At 36.0% G+C, this 19,908-nt stretch overlaps 1 protein-coding gene across 1 annotated transcript in view; it reads left to right on the top strand.

The window, feature by feature from the left end:
• LOC131162475 (sugar transport protein 6-like) overlaps window positions 1-19,908 on the top strand; it is a 69,807-nt gene that overhangs the window by 26,294 nt on the left and 23,605 nt on the right. The window contains exons 4-5 of the mRNA XM_058119000.1: window positions 1,311-1,375; window positions 1,500-1,585. Coding sequence (XP_057974983.1) covers window positions 1,311-1,375; window positions 1,500-1,585 — 151 coding nt within the window. The remainder of the gene's footprint in view (window positions 1-1,310; window positions 1,376-1,499; window positions 1,586-19,908) is intronic.

The following is a 19,908-nucleotide window of genomic DNA, read 5'->3' as shown; positions in this document are numbered from 1 at the left end:
TTCCCTTTTTTTTTTCTTTTATTCATTAGAATACTATTCATTTTATTTCTTTAATTAATTAATTAATAATTAATAATTAATATTATTATTTTTCCTGGGTTACTACATGGTATTTGTCTCCAATTGCTAGAAGGGAGACGTCCCAACCTAATGTCCCAAGTTCAAGGAGTAGCGGATTCAGGTTTGTAGTTTCTCCTAAGGGGCGTATATTTGCTAAGGTGGAGATTGTTGTGATATGTGACTCATATACTAAGTGGAATGCATCTACGAGTAAGAAAACATGGTAGAAAATCAAGATGCTGGGGTGCAACAGCAGGAACCGTCAACGGTTTGGCAGTAATCGTCGACAGTTTGGCCAGTTAGTCAACAGAAATTGCAAATGCTTGGCCCAAAATTTCAGAATTTTGATCTTAGTCTGAAACCGTCGACAATTTGGCTTGGGAACCTAGCACATATTTTCAAATTTTGAATAAAATGACATTAAGTTGGTTGGGATTTGGAGAGAAAACCTTTGGAAACTTTATATATACGTTGTTTCTGATGTATATGTAAGTGGTTGATGTATTGTTCATGTCCTTTGGACAAGAAGATAATGATATTATTGTTGTTTGCTTCGGTGGATGTAAGCATTGCCAAACCATATAATTACTTATGTATTTGTGTTGTTTCTATTTCTTTCATTACAGTCATTGTGATTGTTATTTTTTTATTATTTGTGTTATGCTTGTGTGATTGTTTATTCCTCTACAATTTGATTTGCACAACAATTTTCGTAACCACCATAAAGATCATTACAAAAAACCAAAAAAAATCCTTTTTTTTTTCTCTGAGTGAATCCCCAAGGGGAAAAACACACTAAAATCACGAATCAAAGACATCTCTTGCTTCTCAATTAATCCCATCAATGCAAATGCAAATTTGCAACTAACACAAAAAAAAATCTCATTTTTTTTTTTCATTCAAGTTGCATATGTTTGTACACTTTTAAAGTAGTTCTTAAAAGTTTACAGTCTATTTTTTAAAATGTTAAAAGAGTTGTTTATTGAATGTATCATACCTAATCATTTTTTTTTTTCAATAACGAGGCCAAATTCACCTTTAGAATAGGTCAATTGATGTTTCACTGCTTCCTTCTCTTCGTACAAAAAAAAGGAAAAAAAAAAAAACTTTTTCACCAACCACTCTTCAGTTAATGTGCTACTATTTACTAAAATAGTTGCTTCTATCTCATTTTCTGTCTTAATATTTTAGCTATCCATTTTGTTGTAAAATTATTCTTCTCTTGTGTATCAATGATGATGCTATTGTAGGATGAGATTGTCTCCCTAGAGTCATCTACGCATGTTGTTCATGGCTCAAATGGCAGACGTTCCGGGTACCATTTATGTCTTTTTAACTTGTAAATTGAAAATTTTATCTTTTTTCAATTATATGTATTTTTTATAGTTGAATGTGAGACCTAAAAATCATTTTTTCCCTCTATTTTATTTTTCAAGTAGGGTTGAGTTACTATGGCATACTATCCAATGGGGGCTTGTATTTGCTTGTAGCGGGTTGTTACTTGGCTACTCCTTTACCATTCCAGGTACTTAATCTAAATTTCATTATTAAAAACACTTATGTATGCATGTGGATATCTAAGTATTATATTTTGATGAGCAAGTTGATTACTTATTTATCACAAGCATACCAATGCTAGAGAGCATGCAATGTTATGCAGAGCATAAAGTGCTAACAATAAGTTTTCATTTTTCTTAGGAAGAAGAACAACTATTTATTTATAATTTTGTACAGAATCATGCATTTCTTGTGCATAATTTTCTTCGCTACATACATTAAAAAAAAAAAAAATTGCCAAAAAATTCTAAAAATAATTCCTAAGAAAATTTGGAAAATAGATCAAATTAACAAAAAAAAAAAATGTAAAATCTAAGAAAATGGGAATATTACTTTAAAATTCCAAAAATTAAGAGGGATGCGAAGAATTACTTATTAAAGAACTTTTTATTTTCGTTGAAAATGAAAAATACCAGATTAAATCATAGAAAAATAAGTTTTATATGAAATAAACGCTAAAGTTTAGGAAAAAGTTCTAATGGCAAAAAAGAGATGGTGTAATAGCATTAACTCAAACTCTAGCTTATGTGAAGAAAAAAGAAAGGACGGAAGAATGCATATTATAATGAGCACAAGAATGAAGAATGGAGCATTTCCTAATCTCCTAGGTATGGAATAGCCAACAAAACATTGTGGTTCAATTGGAAGCCTACAGTGAGCCTTGCCATTCAATGGGATGTAGCTCTTCTCCCATCTCATCCACTTCCCCATCCATAGCAAAATTCATAGAAGTGAAAATCTCAAGCTTTAACCATTGAGTCGTTCACTAAGGGAAAGTAAGCAAAGAGTTATAAATATAAATTATGAATGATTTATTATGCATTCCCAAATGAAGAATATTTATTGACATAGCTTTAAGATTATTAATCATAAGATAATATAAGAATAAAAAATGTAAAAATGAATTTCTTACTTAATAAATGTTTTATGTGTTGCATAGCATGCTAAGGGGGCCTTATGAAGGTGAGAAAGATTATTGGAATGTATTTATATTAAATGTATTTATATTTTTATTTTAAAAAAGAAGATATTACATGGTTAAGTAGCAATGCTTTTTAGCCCAACGGAAGATTTGATCCGCTTAAGGCAACACCCAGGGAATGGAGCATTTCTTAATTTTCTGGGTAGAGAATAGCCAACAAAACATTGTGGCTCATGGGGATAAGCTTGTCTTGGTAACTAGTCGGAATGCCCACATTAGGCCCGAAATATTTAACATTGAATTTGAGTATTGAATTTGTGAACTAGTCTTTAAAAAATTAAAAGAGAAATTGGGGAAAGGGGGTGATATCTTAGACGATAATTGGCATCAAAAGAATATCTAGCTGTCCAACCAAATTAACACCTCCTACCCTTGAATTTCCTTAACATGGGATTAACTTATAAGATGTCATTAAGTGCAATAAAGCATCTTTTAAGATAGTTTGTGTAGCAATCTAACACTTGTTATCATTTTGCATAAAGGGAACTTTAGTGGTTCCCTCATTAACAAGTTTTAGTACATGAATTTGCACTTTGATGTACTAGCTTGAAGAAATACATGTAAGAGGCCATAAATTAGACATGCCCTTATACTAGCTAAGGATTGTTTAAATATGGACTATGAATCGAATTATATATATATATGTGATATTTTATCATATTAGCATATCTCAACTTAATTTGCCAGGCCACATAATATAACATAGATTGCTAACTTGTTATAAAATACAAATATATTATCATATACTTATATATCAACAGTACCATCATTATCATTTGAGCTTCCAATAATAAACATCTATTGACATTGCAAAAAATAAAAAAAACAAAAAGAAAAAGAAAAAGAAAAAGAAAAGCAATTACATCCATCCCCTTTTAACAAATATAGGAGGAACTTTAGAGATTCTTTAATCCAAACTAAAAAGGATCTAAAATTTGTTTAGCAAACCGAGCTATTGCCTCAAGGATTGCATGAGATTCTCTACAAAGGCATAGGGGTTTCAAGGACTAAGGATCAATCAAATATATGTGAAATTTTGTCTATAGAATCAATTGAGAATTTAGTCACGTGGGAATAATTCCAAATAATATTCCCACATATTTTTCTATATTTTGTCTTTTGTTTTAAAGCACCTTCATAAGCCTTGAAGCAATCAAGAACAATGTCAGAATTTCTTTTCCTTTAATAAGCCTTCTACATATGGTATAAACATATAAGGTTGTATAGGATAAGGAACAATTACATTGTGTAGAACAGTAGCATTTTCGAGTTGTAGCTTGTATTCATAAGGGTCATCTAGTTGAAATCTGTTAGATGTGGGTTATTCACTTGAAGGCTTTTACAAGCTTCTCCATTGGGCATTCTTCCTATTTCAAAGGATAAATTTGGCGCTCGAAGGGTTTAAAACTGTTAGGACCGGAGGAGCCCATGGGTGGGCTTGATACACATGGGTGAAAACCAATTTGACCCAAAAGCTCAAGCTAATTGGGTCTTGGGTCCATCCATGTATACAAGTACTCATTATCCACTTTAATTTTTCAATGTGGGATAAGCTCACAAGTAGAATTCTCAACAATCTCCCCCTCACTTGTGAGTTCCTACTCCCCCTTGAATGGAAATCGTCTCTCTACTGCAACAATTCTCCAACAGTTGCTCAAGTTGGCCTTACCACTGGCGTCTTATGTGCCTCAGATTGCATTCCATGTGCCTCCAAACCAATCATGCCTTCCACGTCTTGACCCTATTCGGATCCATCCACAGCCTAGATGATCCTTATTGGTCCCAGTTACACACTTGGTCCTCCAACTGTTAGCACATCAGGGGAATTAGTTTCCCGTCTCGACTTTTACGATATCGCTCACCCAGAGTTACGAATCGTTAGCTCTGATTCCCCTTGTTAGGACCGGACGAGCCCATAGGTGGGCTTGATACACATGGGTGAACACCAATTTGACCCAAAAGCTCAAGCTAATTGGGTCTTGAGTCCATTTATGTATATAAACACTCATTATCCACTTTAATTTTCCAATGTGGGACAAGCTCACAAGTGGAATTCTCAACAAAAACATTATTGGACTGACATTGAAATATTAAAACATTTTTTACTCTTGACATGCTCTTGGATTGCATTGTTACAAGCCATTACCTATCAAGCCATTTTGGTAATTAAATGAGTACAAATAAAATTAGGGAAATATACGCTCTTAGATTTACGCTTGAAGTATATGAGGATTGTATTGGCCCAAAGGCAATGCAAGAGGGGGGTTGAATTGTGTTCAATAAAATTAAAGTGCTTGAATATAAAATTTAAAGAAAACTAAAACAATCAAGCAAATCACACAATATTAAATCAAATAAAAGAGATAAAGGAAGAGAAATAACAAAGTCTTTTATAATGGTACGGCTATCCCCCGCTCACGTCTACTCTCTCAAGACCCGTCTTGAGACTCCACTATTTCCTAAACTTTAATAACAGCAAGTACACCAATACAATCCCTTTATTTTTTGGAGACTAAAGAAATCAAATTACAACAGTTGTTTTACGGAGACCAAGGAACCAACATAACAAACCTTACAAAAGAAAGATCCTCACAAAAAACATTTACAATTCAAGCTCACACAATAAACTTCTAAGAAATAAACAAATGAAGCTCAAGAGTTTTGATATTCTCTCAAAGATGAGCAAAAAAAAGCACAAAAAAGATTCAGAGATAATGAATGCACAAGCACTTGCATATGCAATATGAATAGTTTTTCTTGTGTTCTTAAGGCTTAGGAAAACATATATATAGAGTATGGATGAAAACCAGCCATTTTCTACCCGTAGAGCCTTTTTGTTAGCCTATTCGGTCAATTGCTTACTAGGTCCATTCAACCACTAATTAGCTATTAACGAGGGAAAACTTACCATTGCAAACAAAACTTGCCAGACTGGTCAACCGTCTTTAGGGGCTCGTGGAACAACTTCAAGATCTAGTCAAATGCCCCTAGTCTCTACCTAGGCCTAGCAAAATGGGTCATAAGTCGACGGGCCACCTGTGAACCACCTAGTTAAGACGAGTTCAGGTACATGCTTGAAAATCAACCCGATTATAAACTGGTCAACCCATGACCCATCCATTTATAAATGGGTCAAATCGGGTTCGGGTCAGGTCACCTGCTAGGTGACCTGTTTATTTGGCTTATAAATAACCCACTAACCAGTAACCCTACCCGTCCGTCTGCTATCGTAAGTTCGTCACCCACGTAACCCAACCCACCCTCCTCCACTGCTCCACACTTCCACAGGTGTTACTGCGTCAGGCCCCTCAAGCAGTCAAGCTCCTCCACTGCTCCACTCTTTTGGCTAGTGGCTACCATTCTACTGCAGAGCACCAGAGGCGAAGGTTCTGTTTGCTTAAGTGCTTGAACTCAAATCGCAAAGCCGACACCATTTTGGTTGTTTTTATTTAGATATTAATAAATAAAATGGAGTGTTTTTTTTTATAAAAAATTTGGCATTTTATATGAATTTTTTTTTAAAATTTGAAAAATAAATAAATTATATATTTTAAACGGGTAACCCGTGACGTGCCCATTTATTAAATGAGTGAGTTTATGACCTGACGCGTTAGCGATTCGTCCAAACTCGACCCATGAATTCGTTTTGCTACCCTATCTTTGCCTAAGGCTAGTTGACTACTTTTGGCACAAAGGTTGAGTTCAATCTACTTTTGTTCCCTTCCCCAATTTTAGTTCATGTGTGTTATGTCTTTTTCTCATAACTTTATAAGATGAAGTAGAACACAAATGAGATAATAAAAGTACAAATAAATCAAATTAAGTTTTCAAGTTTCTCTTAATTCTTCAACTTTACTTTTACTTCAATGGGTTCATCTTGTAGAACAATTTAAACACAAAAGCTATTAGTCCTTAGGATAGTTTGTTATCATCAAAGCCGGGCTAATGAAACCTTGGGTCTAATAATATCCCCTTTTTTGATAAAAAAAAAAATATCCAAAAAATTGGAATAAATAATAAAGCATTTAAATCACATACAAGTTCCTATTTTCCCTATCTCTTCCCTTTTAACATTATCAAAACCAAAATAAGAGTGGATGAGGCTAAAGAAATAACAATCAAACACAAAGTTTCAATTCAACAAGTTCATCATAAAAATATACCAATATGCTCCACATGAAAATTTGAGCATGGTAAAAGGTTATGGCAATAGATGATTACCAAATTTATGTATGGTCATATAGAAATTGAGGACCAATTGTTTATGATCATAAGACAAATAAAAGAGAATTAATACCAATTAACTTAAAACAAGCTTTCCATGCTTGAAAATTTTCTCCCTCTTTGTCATTATCAAAAAAGAAAAGATGGGGACTAATGAATTTTGTATGAAGAATGAATTGCCAATTTAAAATTCATTCAAGATTTTCAAAAAAATCATCTAAAATCATTCTTAAAATGATGCTCATGTTCCTAAAAAGATTTTTCCCGTACTAGAGGTCACAAAATCAAAAATATTTTTTCTTATGTTTGTTCCCCTTTGGTAAATATTATGGGTGGCAAAACAGTTTAACAGGACAGGTTTGAGCCGGTCATAAATAGGTCAGGGTTAAATGGATTCGGGTTCGAATTGACCGTTTATAAACGAGTGACTAATAGGTAAACCCAAACCCACCCATTTAATAATCAAGTCATAAACGGGTCACCTGTCTAAAAATATAGTTTATTTATTTTAAAATTTTTTAAACATTTATTTTAAAAAAACACTCTATTTGACATCATTGGCTCTTTAATTCTCTCTCTCTCTCTCTCTCTCTCTCTCTCTCTCTCTCTCTCTGTGTGAAGAACTAGAGACGAAATGCACGTTGCCGTTATAGAAGAAGAGGAAGAAGAAAAAAGAGTGGGAAAAGGAAGGAGGAGGGAAGTAAAAAGGGAGGGATCTGGATCGGGTCATGGATCTAGAATTGGGGGCTCCTAGTATGGAGTTGCTGCAATTGCAGGGGTTTGGGTGGAAAGAGCTGAGGAAGAAGGCTTAGAAGATTGGGGGTACTACCGCAACATTGCTACGAGCCTACGAAGGGCCGACAGGCGACAACAGCGCGCCTGTGTAGGTGAGAATGAGACCTGCGTGAGGGCGTCTGCCGCTACGACGAAAAGAAGCTACTCTGGTTTTGTGGTTTGAAACTAGCGATGGCGCAAAATTGTACAAAATAAAGGGGAGCAGGTGAGGGGTGTGCCAAAGGACGTTGGACACGCTCACATGCTAATGAGACAGATGGATAGGCAGACCGTCTTCTTCATTGTGTAAATTAGTGAGTAAATTAAAAAGGCTAAAATAAAGGCTTAGGGTGTGGAATAAACAGACTTTCGGTTGTGTTGGTAGTTTTATTTCAGAGTTGGAGGAAATGGTGGAAAAATATAAGAATTTACTGCAGACAGAATACTCGGAATCAGTTGAAGAAGAGTTCCTTGTTTTTAAGGCTGAATTGGAGGTTTGGTATAGAAGGGAAGAGGCTAGATTGACGCAACAAGTAAAGATGAAATGGTTGATAGATAGGGATCAGAATTCAAAGTTTTTCCATACTGTAATTACGCAAAAAAGGCAAAATTCTTGTATAAATTCAATGATGTTTCCTGATGGTTCGGTGTTAGAAAATATGCAGATGGTCCATGATGAGGCTGTGAAGTATTTTGAGCAATTCTTAGGACAAAATAGTTCAGTGCAAAGGTCAAACCTAGAAGATATCATTCATTCGGTAGTTTCTGAGGAGTTTATAGTTCAGCTGAGGGAAGAATCGACTGGGGAGGAGGTTTATGAAGCTGTTTCATCTATTTCTGTAAATAGTAGCCCGGGACCGAATGGGTTTGGATCTTCTTTTTATATTACCTATTGGAAGATTATTAAAAATGATGTGATTGATGGGTTAAGAGAATTCTTTGCCTCAGTATTTTTGTTCCTCTTTCATAGTGTTTATTCTTAAGGTAAAGGATCCTCAGTCTTTTGATAAATTTCGGCTGATAAGCCTTTGCAACGTAATTTATAAAATTTTCTCCAAAATCCTTGTTGATAAGCTTTCGTTGGTGATGAGTGATTTAATATCTTTATAACAAGATGCTTTTATGAAAGGGAGGAGTATTTTTGAAAATATAACGCTTACTCAAGAGATAACAAAATTATTACATAGACAGATGAGAGGAGGTAATATAATGCTAAAGCTTGATATGAGCAAGACATATGATCGAGTGGAGTGGCAGGTGGTAGATCAGATTTTTTAGGCTATTGGTTTTCCAGATTAGTTTTGTAAGTTGATTTAGGATTTTGTATTTCCACTTCATAGTTTTCTATCATGATGCATGACACTTATAGAGGTTTTTTCAAGTTAAAAAGGGGCTTGAGGCAAGGGGATCTGTTGTTGCCGTATATTTTCATAATCATGGAAGAAATTCTTTCTAAATTAATTCAAAAATAGTTGTCTGAGAAGCGGATTTTAGCATTTGCACATCCGTGTGGTGCTCCTATTAATCGTATTTAATGTACGCGGATGATGTTTTTTTTGCTAATGTTGGAAAAAAATCTATTAGTCAGTTAATGGAGGTGATTAAGGAGTATGAAAATTGGATTGGCTAAAAGGTGAATAAAGATAAATCAGCTATTTTTTTTTTTAAACAAGTTGGGTGTTCAGAGGAAAGGAGGAATTCTATAAGAGACTAGTTTTATTGAGGGTAAATTTCCTTTTACGTATTTGGGTGGGCCAATAGTGGATGGTAAATTGAAAAGTTGTCATTTTGACTCTTTAATCTAAAAAATCGGTAAGAGAGTTGAGGGCTGGAAAAGTAGACTGTTGTCTCAAGGAGGTCGTCTTGTTTTGTTGAGACATGTGCTTTCAAGTATGTCATTGCATTTGTTAGCTATTCTAAATGTACCGAAACTGGTGATTAAAAAGATACAAGATATGTTTGCTTCTTTTTTCTAGGGATTTAAGGATGGAAAAGAAAAAATGAAATGGAGGGCTTGGAAGGAATTGTGTGTTCTTGTGGAGCAGGGGGCCATAGGAGTAAGGGACATTTCGAAAGTATAACGATTTTTGTTCATGAAGTTTGGTTGGCATTTATTAACGCAAAATTCTTTATGGGCTAGATTTTTTAAAACTAAATATGTGAGAGGAGGACATATTGATCTTTGCAGATTGCATGGATCGAATTCTTCCTTTTGAAGGAAAGTTCTGTAGGGTATGCTTTAATTGTTAAGTAAATCTAAGTGAAAGGTTAGAGAAGGAGATGTAAAATTGTGGTATGATAAGTTTCAAGATTCGGGACCTTTGTTTGTAGATTGTCCAAATGGTGCACATCTCATATCAAATTAAAACATTTGGTTATTAATAATGCGTGAGATATGAAAAATTTGCAGAGGATTCTGGGATTTAGTAAAGCGGATGAAGTGATGGAAAAAGTGGGAAACCTTAGAAATTCTTCGGACATTCTGTTGTGGCTCTCGGAAAAGGATGGTTGCTTTAATACAAAATCCGCATGAGATGTTATCAGAGTTAGAGTTCCAAAATTTGATTGGACTAAGTGGGTTTGGAACAAATGGTTACCAAAGAAAATTTCTATCTGTATGTGGAAGGCTGCTTTTGAGTGCCTAAGTGTTGATGAAAATGTGAAAAGGGTGGGGTTTCACTTGTTTCGGCGTGTATTGTTGTGAGATGAGGCAATCAGAAGATTTAGAGCATGTGTTAAATAAGGGAGACCTTGCTTCTGAGGTTTGGAGGAAGGTTTCGATAGAAGTAGGTGTTCCTTTCCTTAGGTCACAAAGTTAGAAAGAAAGAGTCCAAATGTGGTTTAATAGGGCTTCCAGGTTCTCTTAACTGGGTTCATTGATGGGTTTGATTCCTTATTTAGTAGTTTGGAGGCTGTGGAGAAGGAGATGTGTGGCTAGAATGGGAGAGAAATTAGAGAGTAGTACTAATGTGTGGTTCTCCATTAAGTATTGGGTGGGGGTTTTGAGTAGGAATATGACAGAAATGGTTCAGTTAAAGGATGCTGATTTTCGGGTAATGCAGAATCTGGAAGTGCAAATTGTGAAATAAAGAATTAAAACTATGCAAAGTGTGATATGGCTAAAACCGAGGCAAGGGAGGTTGAAACTAAATTTGGATGGGAGCAGTCTAGGGAACCCAGGACCGGTGAGTGGTGGTGGCATCCTTAGAGACCATAGAAGTTCTTTTGTGATTAGTTTTTCAAAATATTTTTGTTTTTGTTCAAATAATGAAGTTGAATTGAGAGCTGTGTTGGAGGGAATAAAGATTTACAAACATTTAGGTCATACCTATATCGATATTGAATGTGATTCGAATATTGTAGTTAATTGGATAAAAGTCAGGAAGTGCTCCTTAAGGTATTTGTGGGATTTTTGGGAGCAACTTATTGATTTATTGGAAGGAGTATATTTTTCGATAAATCATTGGTATAGAGAAGGGAACAAAGTGCAAGATGCCTTGGCTCGACCAAGTGCTATGAGGAGGAATAGTTTGTTTACAAATAGTAGTCAACTCCCTAGAGTTAGTAATGATTTGTATAAATTGAAGAAGATGTGTACGACTTATATGAGGTATGTTTAGTTGATTTTCTTTTGGTTTTAACTTATGCTTTATGTTGTTTATCTTTTGTTTTGTTTTGTTGCGTGAGGTTTGTTTTGTAGATCCAATTTTGTTTTGTTTTGCTTGGACTTGTAACCCGGTTTTTGGCTGGATGTTGGTGTTATTCTTTGGGAGGTTTTTAACATGTTGTCTTTTGTTATCTCCCATTGATTGTCTTGTAACCACGATATTCCTCCGCCAAAAGTGAGGGATTATCAATAAATAAATGGAGGTGCTGCCTTTCTTTAAAAAAAAAAAAGAAAAAACCCAATCACCTTACGGGGCCACGTGACTCTCTCAGGGGTGGCAAAATGGGTCACCTGGCAGGTGAGCCACCTGAACCCGCCTAACTCGTTTAATAAATGGATTGGGTCCAAGTTGACCCATTAATAAGCGGATCAGCTTATATTAAATCCTAACCCGATTTAAATGGACGGGTCACGAGTCACTCGTCGGGTTTGAACTCGTTTTGTCACCCGTAGTAAATATCAAAAGATTTTTAGGAAAGGGTTCTTTAAAATTAAATCTATAGTACCATTTATAATGATTAAGTACAATATTTATATTAGCAATATATTCAATATAATCAATCAATATGCTTAATATAATTAACTTCATAGCAAGCTCAATAATCATTATAAGTTCAATTTCCAATAAATTCAATGTTTAACCCATCATAATATTCAATCAAACTCAAACATTCTTTTAATTTTTTTGGTAAAAGAGGGCGGCACCTCCTAATTTTATTAGAAAACCCCTCACTTATGGCGGAGGAAAACCGTGGTTACAATTTTGAGACTTTGGGACAAAAGGAAAATTCCAAGACCCTAAAACTAACTTAACCAACATAAACCAAACCGAAAAATCAAACACTAGCAATAAAAAAAACTAAGAAACTAAACCACTAAAAGTGTAATAACACAAATCATCATGAGCGCAAAGAAGAAAATCCCAAAAAGTCCAATCAACTCATTCCCCTGACTTGCCGAGGAAGATCATCTTGACAACTATATGATCGAGAAATGCCAGATTCACCCTGTTTAGCGAAGAAATCTGCACTTTTATTCGCCTACCTGTAAACTTGTTCCACTTTGAATTGTATGCATCTTAATGTTAACATAAGTTTTTCCCACAAATCCCATAAGTTCCAAACCGAGCACTTCCGAAAATTTATCCACTGAACCAACAAAGCAGAGTCACATGCAATCTCCACTTGATCAAATCTGAGATGTTTGCATAGATTAATCTCTAAAATAATCGCCTTCAATTCAGCCATGTTATTTGTTCCATAACCCAATAATGAGGAAAAAATTGCTTTAAATAAACCCTTTTCATCTCTTATCACGCCTCCACCCCCACAATTCCATGGGTTACCTCTACAACTCTCATCCATATTCAATTTAACCCAACATATCCCATGTTTACACCATTTGGCTATACGAGGAAGACGAACTCCCACATTTTTTACTTGAATATCCAAAGCACGAAGGACTGCAATATCCATGCAAGAAGAAGGTGCACATTTATTTAACTTGTCTGAAATGGATCTCAGCCAATATTTAATATCCAGCCACACAGTTCTCACCGAATCATGAATTGATTCCATCCTGACTCTACATCGACGAGTCTAGAGTCTCCAGATGATGAGACTAGGTATAAGACCTACCAAAACGCCTAATTGTGAGGCCCTTCTTGCACAACTAAACCAGACATTAACTCTGCCTTTCCAAGTACTCGTTGCCATACAACTAACACCCAACGCCAATGCTGCTTTTTTCCATACCTCTTGAGCAAAAGATTCGGTGCAAAACACATGGTCTAAAGATTCAATCTTGGCATTTGAACAACAATCGCATTGAGAGGCCATCTGGACACCTACTTCTTTAATATGAGTATCAATTTGAAGACAAGCAAACCAAGACTTCCACATACAAATTGACACCATTTTTGGCAACATAGGATGCCATATCCATTTTGCAACTGAGAATGCCTCTTTATGCTCCCTTATAATTTCCCAAGCACTTGCCGTGGTGAATTTCTGATCTGTTGAAGTTTCCCAAATTGCTGTATCTGGACCCTCCTTGCAAGAAATAGCAGAGTTCATTACCTCCTCAGCCTGATCTTCACCCTAAAGATCCACTAATAAATCAACATTCCACCCATCTCTATCCCAACAATCTCGAGTTCGAAACTTATGATTACTGATTTCCTTAACCTTAGCATAAAGGGGGCCGGAGGCTAACCAACGATCAAACCAGAAAGAAGTCGACCCTTCTTTAATTCAAACACGGACATGCTCTAAAGCTTTAGGAATCACATGAACAATCGATCTCCAAAATCTGGTTCCTTTCTCTAGTTTCATTTCTCTCAAGTGGTGTTTCTTATACAAATACTTGGCTTTAAAGAATTGAATTCATAGATTATCCATAGATAACAAGCTCCACACAAACTTCATATGCAATGATTTTTTAACCTCCTCCAAATCCCTAACACCCAAACCACCCTCATAAACAGGCTTACATATATATTAGATCAGGAACACCAATTCCTTTTCCTTTTATCATTTACTCCACTTCAAAAAAATTTCGATAACATAGAATTTATCTTTTTGAAGACAGTAGTAGGAATGTCCAATACCGCCAATTGATGAACCATCAATGATGATCATACATGCGTAATTAAAATTAGGTGCTCCCCTTGAGATAAAAGCTTAAATTTCCAACCCGCTATCTTTTTCTTCAATTTATCAATTAGGGGCTCTAAAATACGGGTCTTAAGACGACTTGAAACCAAGGGAACACCCAAATATGTAGCAGGAAAACCTCCTTCTGCAAAGTCAGTTGTCCGTAACAGAGATTTCTTCCGAGCAAAAGCAATTCTGTTTGACAAAAAAAATACTTGACTTTTCTTTATTTATCAATTGACCAAACCAATCCTTATACTTCTTCAAAGTCTTAATAAGCATTCGAATGGAACTTCTCTTGCCATTGACAAAAATAAGAATGTCATCCGCATAGAGAAGGTGAGATACCAAAGGCGCCCCACGAGGATGATAGTAAGCTACTATCTTATTCTCCATAAATTTTTTTCTTTAGAAGCCGAGAGAGAACTTCCTATAAAATAATAAATAGATAAGGAGATAAAGGATCTCCTTGGCGAAGCCCTCGAGAAGGTTTAAAGAAACCTTTATAAGTGTCATTCATCATAAAGGAGAACCAAGGAGAGGAAACATATTCCGCCACTAAACCACAAAATCTTCGTGAGAAACCAAAGCTTTCCATAACCAAGTTTTAAAAATTCCAATCAACCTTATCATATGCCTTAGCCATGTCCACTATGATCATTACATTTCCACCATTAGACTTTTTATGCAGAGAATGAACCATTTCTTGTGCCAAAGAAATATTTTCAAATATACTTCTACTAGGAATGAAAGCTCCCTGTTCCGAAGAAATCAAAGTAGACAATAAACCTGTCATCCTTGCAACAATAATTTTTGAAAAAAATTTGTAGATAACACTACAAAGACTAACAGACCTAAACTTGTCAAAACTCTGAGGATTCTGAACTTTTGGGATTAAAACAATGTAAGATGCAGAATAAATCTAGGAAGAGGGGATCCAGCAAAAAAATCTCTAGTTGCATCGATCACGTCTTCTTTTACAATATCCCAGCAATCTTGAAAAAAAGCCGAGCGAAAACCATCCGGACCCGGGCTACTATTTCTCGGGAGAGAGAATAGCATCCTTTATGTCCACCTTAGACGGTTCACCACAAAGATCAATATTCTCCTCTTCAGAAACCATAGGAGATATTATATCAACAAGGTTAGCTGTTCGATTGGGTCCTACACCTATTAAGAAAGTTCGAAAATACCTTACTGCACCCTCATGAACAGCTTCTATAGAAACCAACACTTCTTCATTTGGAAGTTTCAATGAATGAGTCATAATCTTCTTCCTCCTTTGGTTCACAAATGCATGAAAGAATTTTGTATTGTTATCCCTCGTCTCCAACCATTTCTTTTTGGTTATCTGAGAAATACAAATCTCCTCCCTCTTTTCCCATGCTTCCAGCTCGAGTTTAGTAAGGAAAAAATCTTCCTCCATTTCTAGCGAATACCGTTCTTGAAGCTGAGCCTCTAGAGCCTCCATACTTTCCTCCAATTTTTTAATATTTTGTTGTACATGTCTAAAAACCTGTTTGTTCTAGTTTTTAATTGCAACTTTCGTATGTTTCAATTTACCAGCAAGTCTAACTAAACCCGAACCATGAGACTCCTCCCTCCAGGCTTCCTCCACGCAAGACTTAAAAGACTGGTGTGTGCTCCACATATTCTGATACCTAAAGGGAAAAGGACCATACCGATGCAAATTTATATGAAATCGAATAATCAATGGGTTATGATCTGAAGTCCTCCTCTTTCCATACTTAAAATAAATATTTGGCAAAACTTGGATAAGATTCAAATTATAGAGCGCCCCATCCAATTTTGCCCAACTCCGAGAATTACCACTGTGACCATTACACCAAGACATGTTGTTGCCAGTACCACCCAAATCCATAAGACCACAGTTGTCCAAGCAATTGTTAAATTCCTCCATAGCCGATAACGGCTTCATATGACCACCAATACATTCTGAATCTGAATGGATAATATTAAAATCTCCCGCCACTAACCAAGGGAAATCATCCCTCTTTACAAACTCCAAATCATTTCAAAGTTCCTGACAATCTGTTTGATGACATTTAGCATAAACAAAAAAAGCCAAGAAAATCTGGTCCACAGAACTAAAAATACCCGAAATAATTTGATCAGACATATGTTGTAACTCAAAGTGCGTTTCCTCTTCCCAAAATATCCAAATTTTACCCCTCACTGAAGCATTCGCACAAAAATTTGGAAAATTTAGAAAGTCAGCCCATTGCGATATTAGACTCTCATCAGAAAATGGCTCTGAAAGAGCCAAAATAGAAGGTGAAAAATTCCTCATTAACTTATGTAAACGATTTTTCAACGTGCCTAAACCCCACACGTTCCACACTAGAATTGTATTAATCATAAATCAAGTTTCTTTGGACGGGTAATACCCGTTGAGACTTCTTCTCACTTTGCCTATTAATATCCTTCAACTTAACAACCGGAACATGTAAATCATCATCCGAACAAAAACCTTTTTCCAAAGTGAGTTTCTCTAAAGTATTTGTCTCCACGTCCCTATCTGATTCACAATTATGTGGGACACACTTGGCCTTGAAGGTACACTCTTGTTCCAAAATTTTTGTAACCATATTACTAGACGTCATCAACTGATCACGCACTACTATGCCATCTTCCACTATCAGAATATCAGCGTCAGGAGCACCCAAGATTGGTTCAACACTCTCCTCCCTCTGCACAATCTCATACTGATTTATATTTCGCTGCAAAGTCTCCACTTCAGGCCTCGGATCTTTAGGATAAAACTCCCCCTCTTCCATCTCACGTTGCGGAACTGTCTCAACCACTAGCAAAATTTGTGATGTCATTGCACCCTCTTGAGCCTAAGCCCCCTCTACAGGTTCTTCGACAATGCATGGATCTATCAATTCTCTCTGAACTTCCTTCCCTTTATCCAATTTCTTCACATTCCAAACTTTTTGTCAATTTTCTTGTCTACCATATTCTGTATCCTTATTTCTATCCCCAAATTTTTGTTTCCTTTCACCCCCTCGGCATACCACCTTTGAATGCCCCTATCTATGACATTTCTCACAATAAAATCCTTACTTTTGGTACCTCACTTCCTGCCAAATTTTCTGATTTGCAGAAACAACAATCAGGAAAGCATCCACTTAATATGCCAATAAATCCAGCTCCACGCACATTCTCGCACCCGTAGCCCTAGTTCGATTAAGCGTAGCATTGTCAGTTTTGAGGTATCGACCAAACCTCGTCGCTCGAATTTGCAAGCAATTAGGTCTGTACATGTGCATCGGAAGACTAGGGAGAAATAACCATTGAGGGGCCAAGGATGGTTCCTGCTTTAGGTTGAAATCCTTGTCCATCGAAAAAGACGAAATGGAAATCCAGTCAAAATCCTTCCTTCACGAGACCATCCATGAAGAAAATCTCGTTCATTCTTCATCTGAACCAGTATGTGAAAATCATCCATGAAACTAACAGAAGGGATCTCCGAAAGGCCCCACTAATTTATAATATTCAAACGGATAACATCAATGGATGGTCTAGATCGCAAATATTTCAAAACCAATATCTCCATCAACTGGATATCTCATGGCTAATTTGAAAGAAGAAGACGATGGGTTAACAGGATTAGCATTAGAACGTGATACTACATGGGCATACGATAAAGGTCCTAAACCACCTTTCTAAAGAGGCCCCACTAGTGGAGGATCCCCTAGAGGCCCGGTAGGCGCCACCATTGACTCCTACACAGTAAGTGTCTTACTTCAACAAGAATGGAAGAGAGACATACCTGATTTAGAATGATTCAAAGTACCAGCAAAAGAAAGCTTGCCGAAATTCAAAGTCCTGGAATACCAGCAGGCGGCCATGTGGGTGACCGTAGTTGCAGCTGATGACTCTTCTCTCTGGAAAAATTTTCACAGTAGGAGGAGGCTCGGGAATTCTCCTCTGCAAATCTTAGAAACGGCACCATATGACTCTCTTCTACGAAACCTCGAAACAGCACCTAGTCGCTATTGTCTTAAGGGCTGAGAGTCCCTTCGTTTCTTCATGAGATTTTTCAAAATCGCCGTCGTCCCACCACTGTCTTCATAAAACTCCCTCGCAATCCCTGAAAAACCACCCTCTGCAACCTCTGCTTCGGTGTGTAGGGCCACAGAGAGCCAAATCCGAAGGAACGACGACCACAGCTGGCATAGGTGACTCTGCAGCAGCGTGGCCAATGGTCATGCGCACGGCGTCTCGCGCAAGAGTGAGCGTGGCTAGTGGTGGTCGTGCGATGGCGCACGGGCTGTGGGGATTGGGTCGTCGCCACCGTTGCAGATCTGAAATGCGAGAGCTAGGGCTTCAAGGAACTTCCTTTCAAAGATCGCGAGAATGAACAGATTTGGTCTGACGATGGAGACGAACGGCGGGGGCGACAGCGACAACAAGGAGTATAGACGACGGCGATGGCGTGCTGGGTTGTCTGGGTTGCCGGTTGGAGGCGGCAATGGTGGTGCTGCGACCCTCTGGACTAGGTTGAAGGCGCACTACCAATCCCCGATACTTTTTTTTTAGGACTTTCTTTATTTTTGGAATAACACAGACATATGAACACAAACTTAAACTCAAACATTCATAATAAGGTAATAATTTAAGTTCAATATCCACAATAAAATTTTCAATGTGCACAAGATGATCAACATTCAAATATTTTCCATATAAAAAATATCAATATTTTCAACAAGAAATTTTCAATAATTTCAATCATGACAATATATTCATTTTTAGCTCAATATTCACAACACAAAAATTCATTTAGTCATGTTCTTTACAACATCAATATATTCAATATTCTCAACTCATTATACTCAATTTTCAAAAATTATGAACAATTTATTCATAGTTTAAAATGATCATCAATAACAAAATTAAAATGTTCAAAAACATTATATACAATTTGAGCATAAGCAAAGTATTTATATCATAATATTGATTTACGCATGCTCCCCTTAAGTCAATGCATACAAATCAAGATTTAATCATGGGGTTTCACAATGAGCCTTTTAACCATAAGAGAATTTCAAATAACATGCTTATCAACATTCAATTTTCCTTAAAAATCAAAACAAATCAATATATCACAAAACTCTTCATCATATTTCAAAGAGTAGCCAAATATTTGCACAAAACATCATATAATCAAGTGGATCAAACATTTTTGAGGAAAACACGAAAAACACAAAGTTAAGAACAATTTAATCCCTTCTCTAAGAGGAAACCTTGGACAAAAAACAATTAATTTAAAAATGTAAAAATTTTGAAGAAGGCTCAAGTTTCCCTTTATCAAAGAGAACCATTTTCCATTAAGTTCCAAGTTTAAGAGTGCTATCATGTGAAATTAACAGACCCTTTTGGTACCCAAGTCTTCTTAACATAAGAATTTGTTTTGTATGGGTACTGCTTCTTTTTAAGCTTGTCAAGAATGACATTTTTATTAGCTAATACTTTATCAAAATTTTCCATGAATAATTTTTGAAGCAAAATGGTTGATATTTTCAACTTCTTTTCTCAAAAGTTCATTTTCTAATCTTAATTAATTTGTAGGAGGGCTTGACATAGTTTTAGCTTCCAAATTTTCATTTTCATTTTCCTTTTTGTATCCCCCATTTTTATTTGCCAAAAAATTTAATTTCTTCTTGAGCTCTTTATATTTAAAATCATTGCTTTCAAGATCATTTGGAATAGAGCATTGTATAAATGATTATAGGATTGTTGCTCATTTAGAAAAGAATTTACCTCGATTTTTTTCTTTTGCCTTCATTGTCTTCAATATCTATGAGGCAATATGTTGATGTTTTATTTTTTTTTCATTGTCCTTTGTCTCCTCATTTTCACTTGCCTCTTCTTTATCTTCAAGGTTAATGAGGCAATGTTCTTCAATTTCGTTATATGCACATGATCGGTCATGACTTAATCAAACATCCAATGAACCTAAGTAG

This window comes from Malania oleifera, chromosome 8 (assembly GCF_029873635.1).
Source record: "Malania oleifera isolate guangnan ecotype guangnan chromosome 8, ASM2987363v1, whole genome shotgun sequence".
NCBI lineage: Eukaryota > Viridiplantae > Streptophyta > Magnoliopsida > Santalales > Ximeniaceae > Malania > Malania oleifera.
This window is presented reverse-complemented; position numbering and strand designations above follow the sequence as displayed.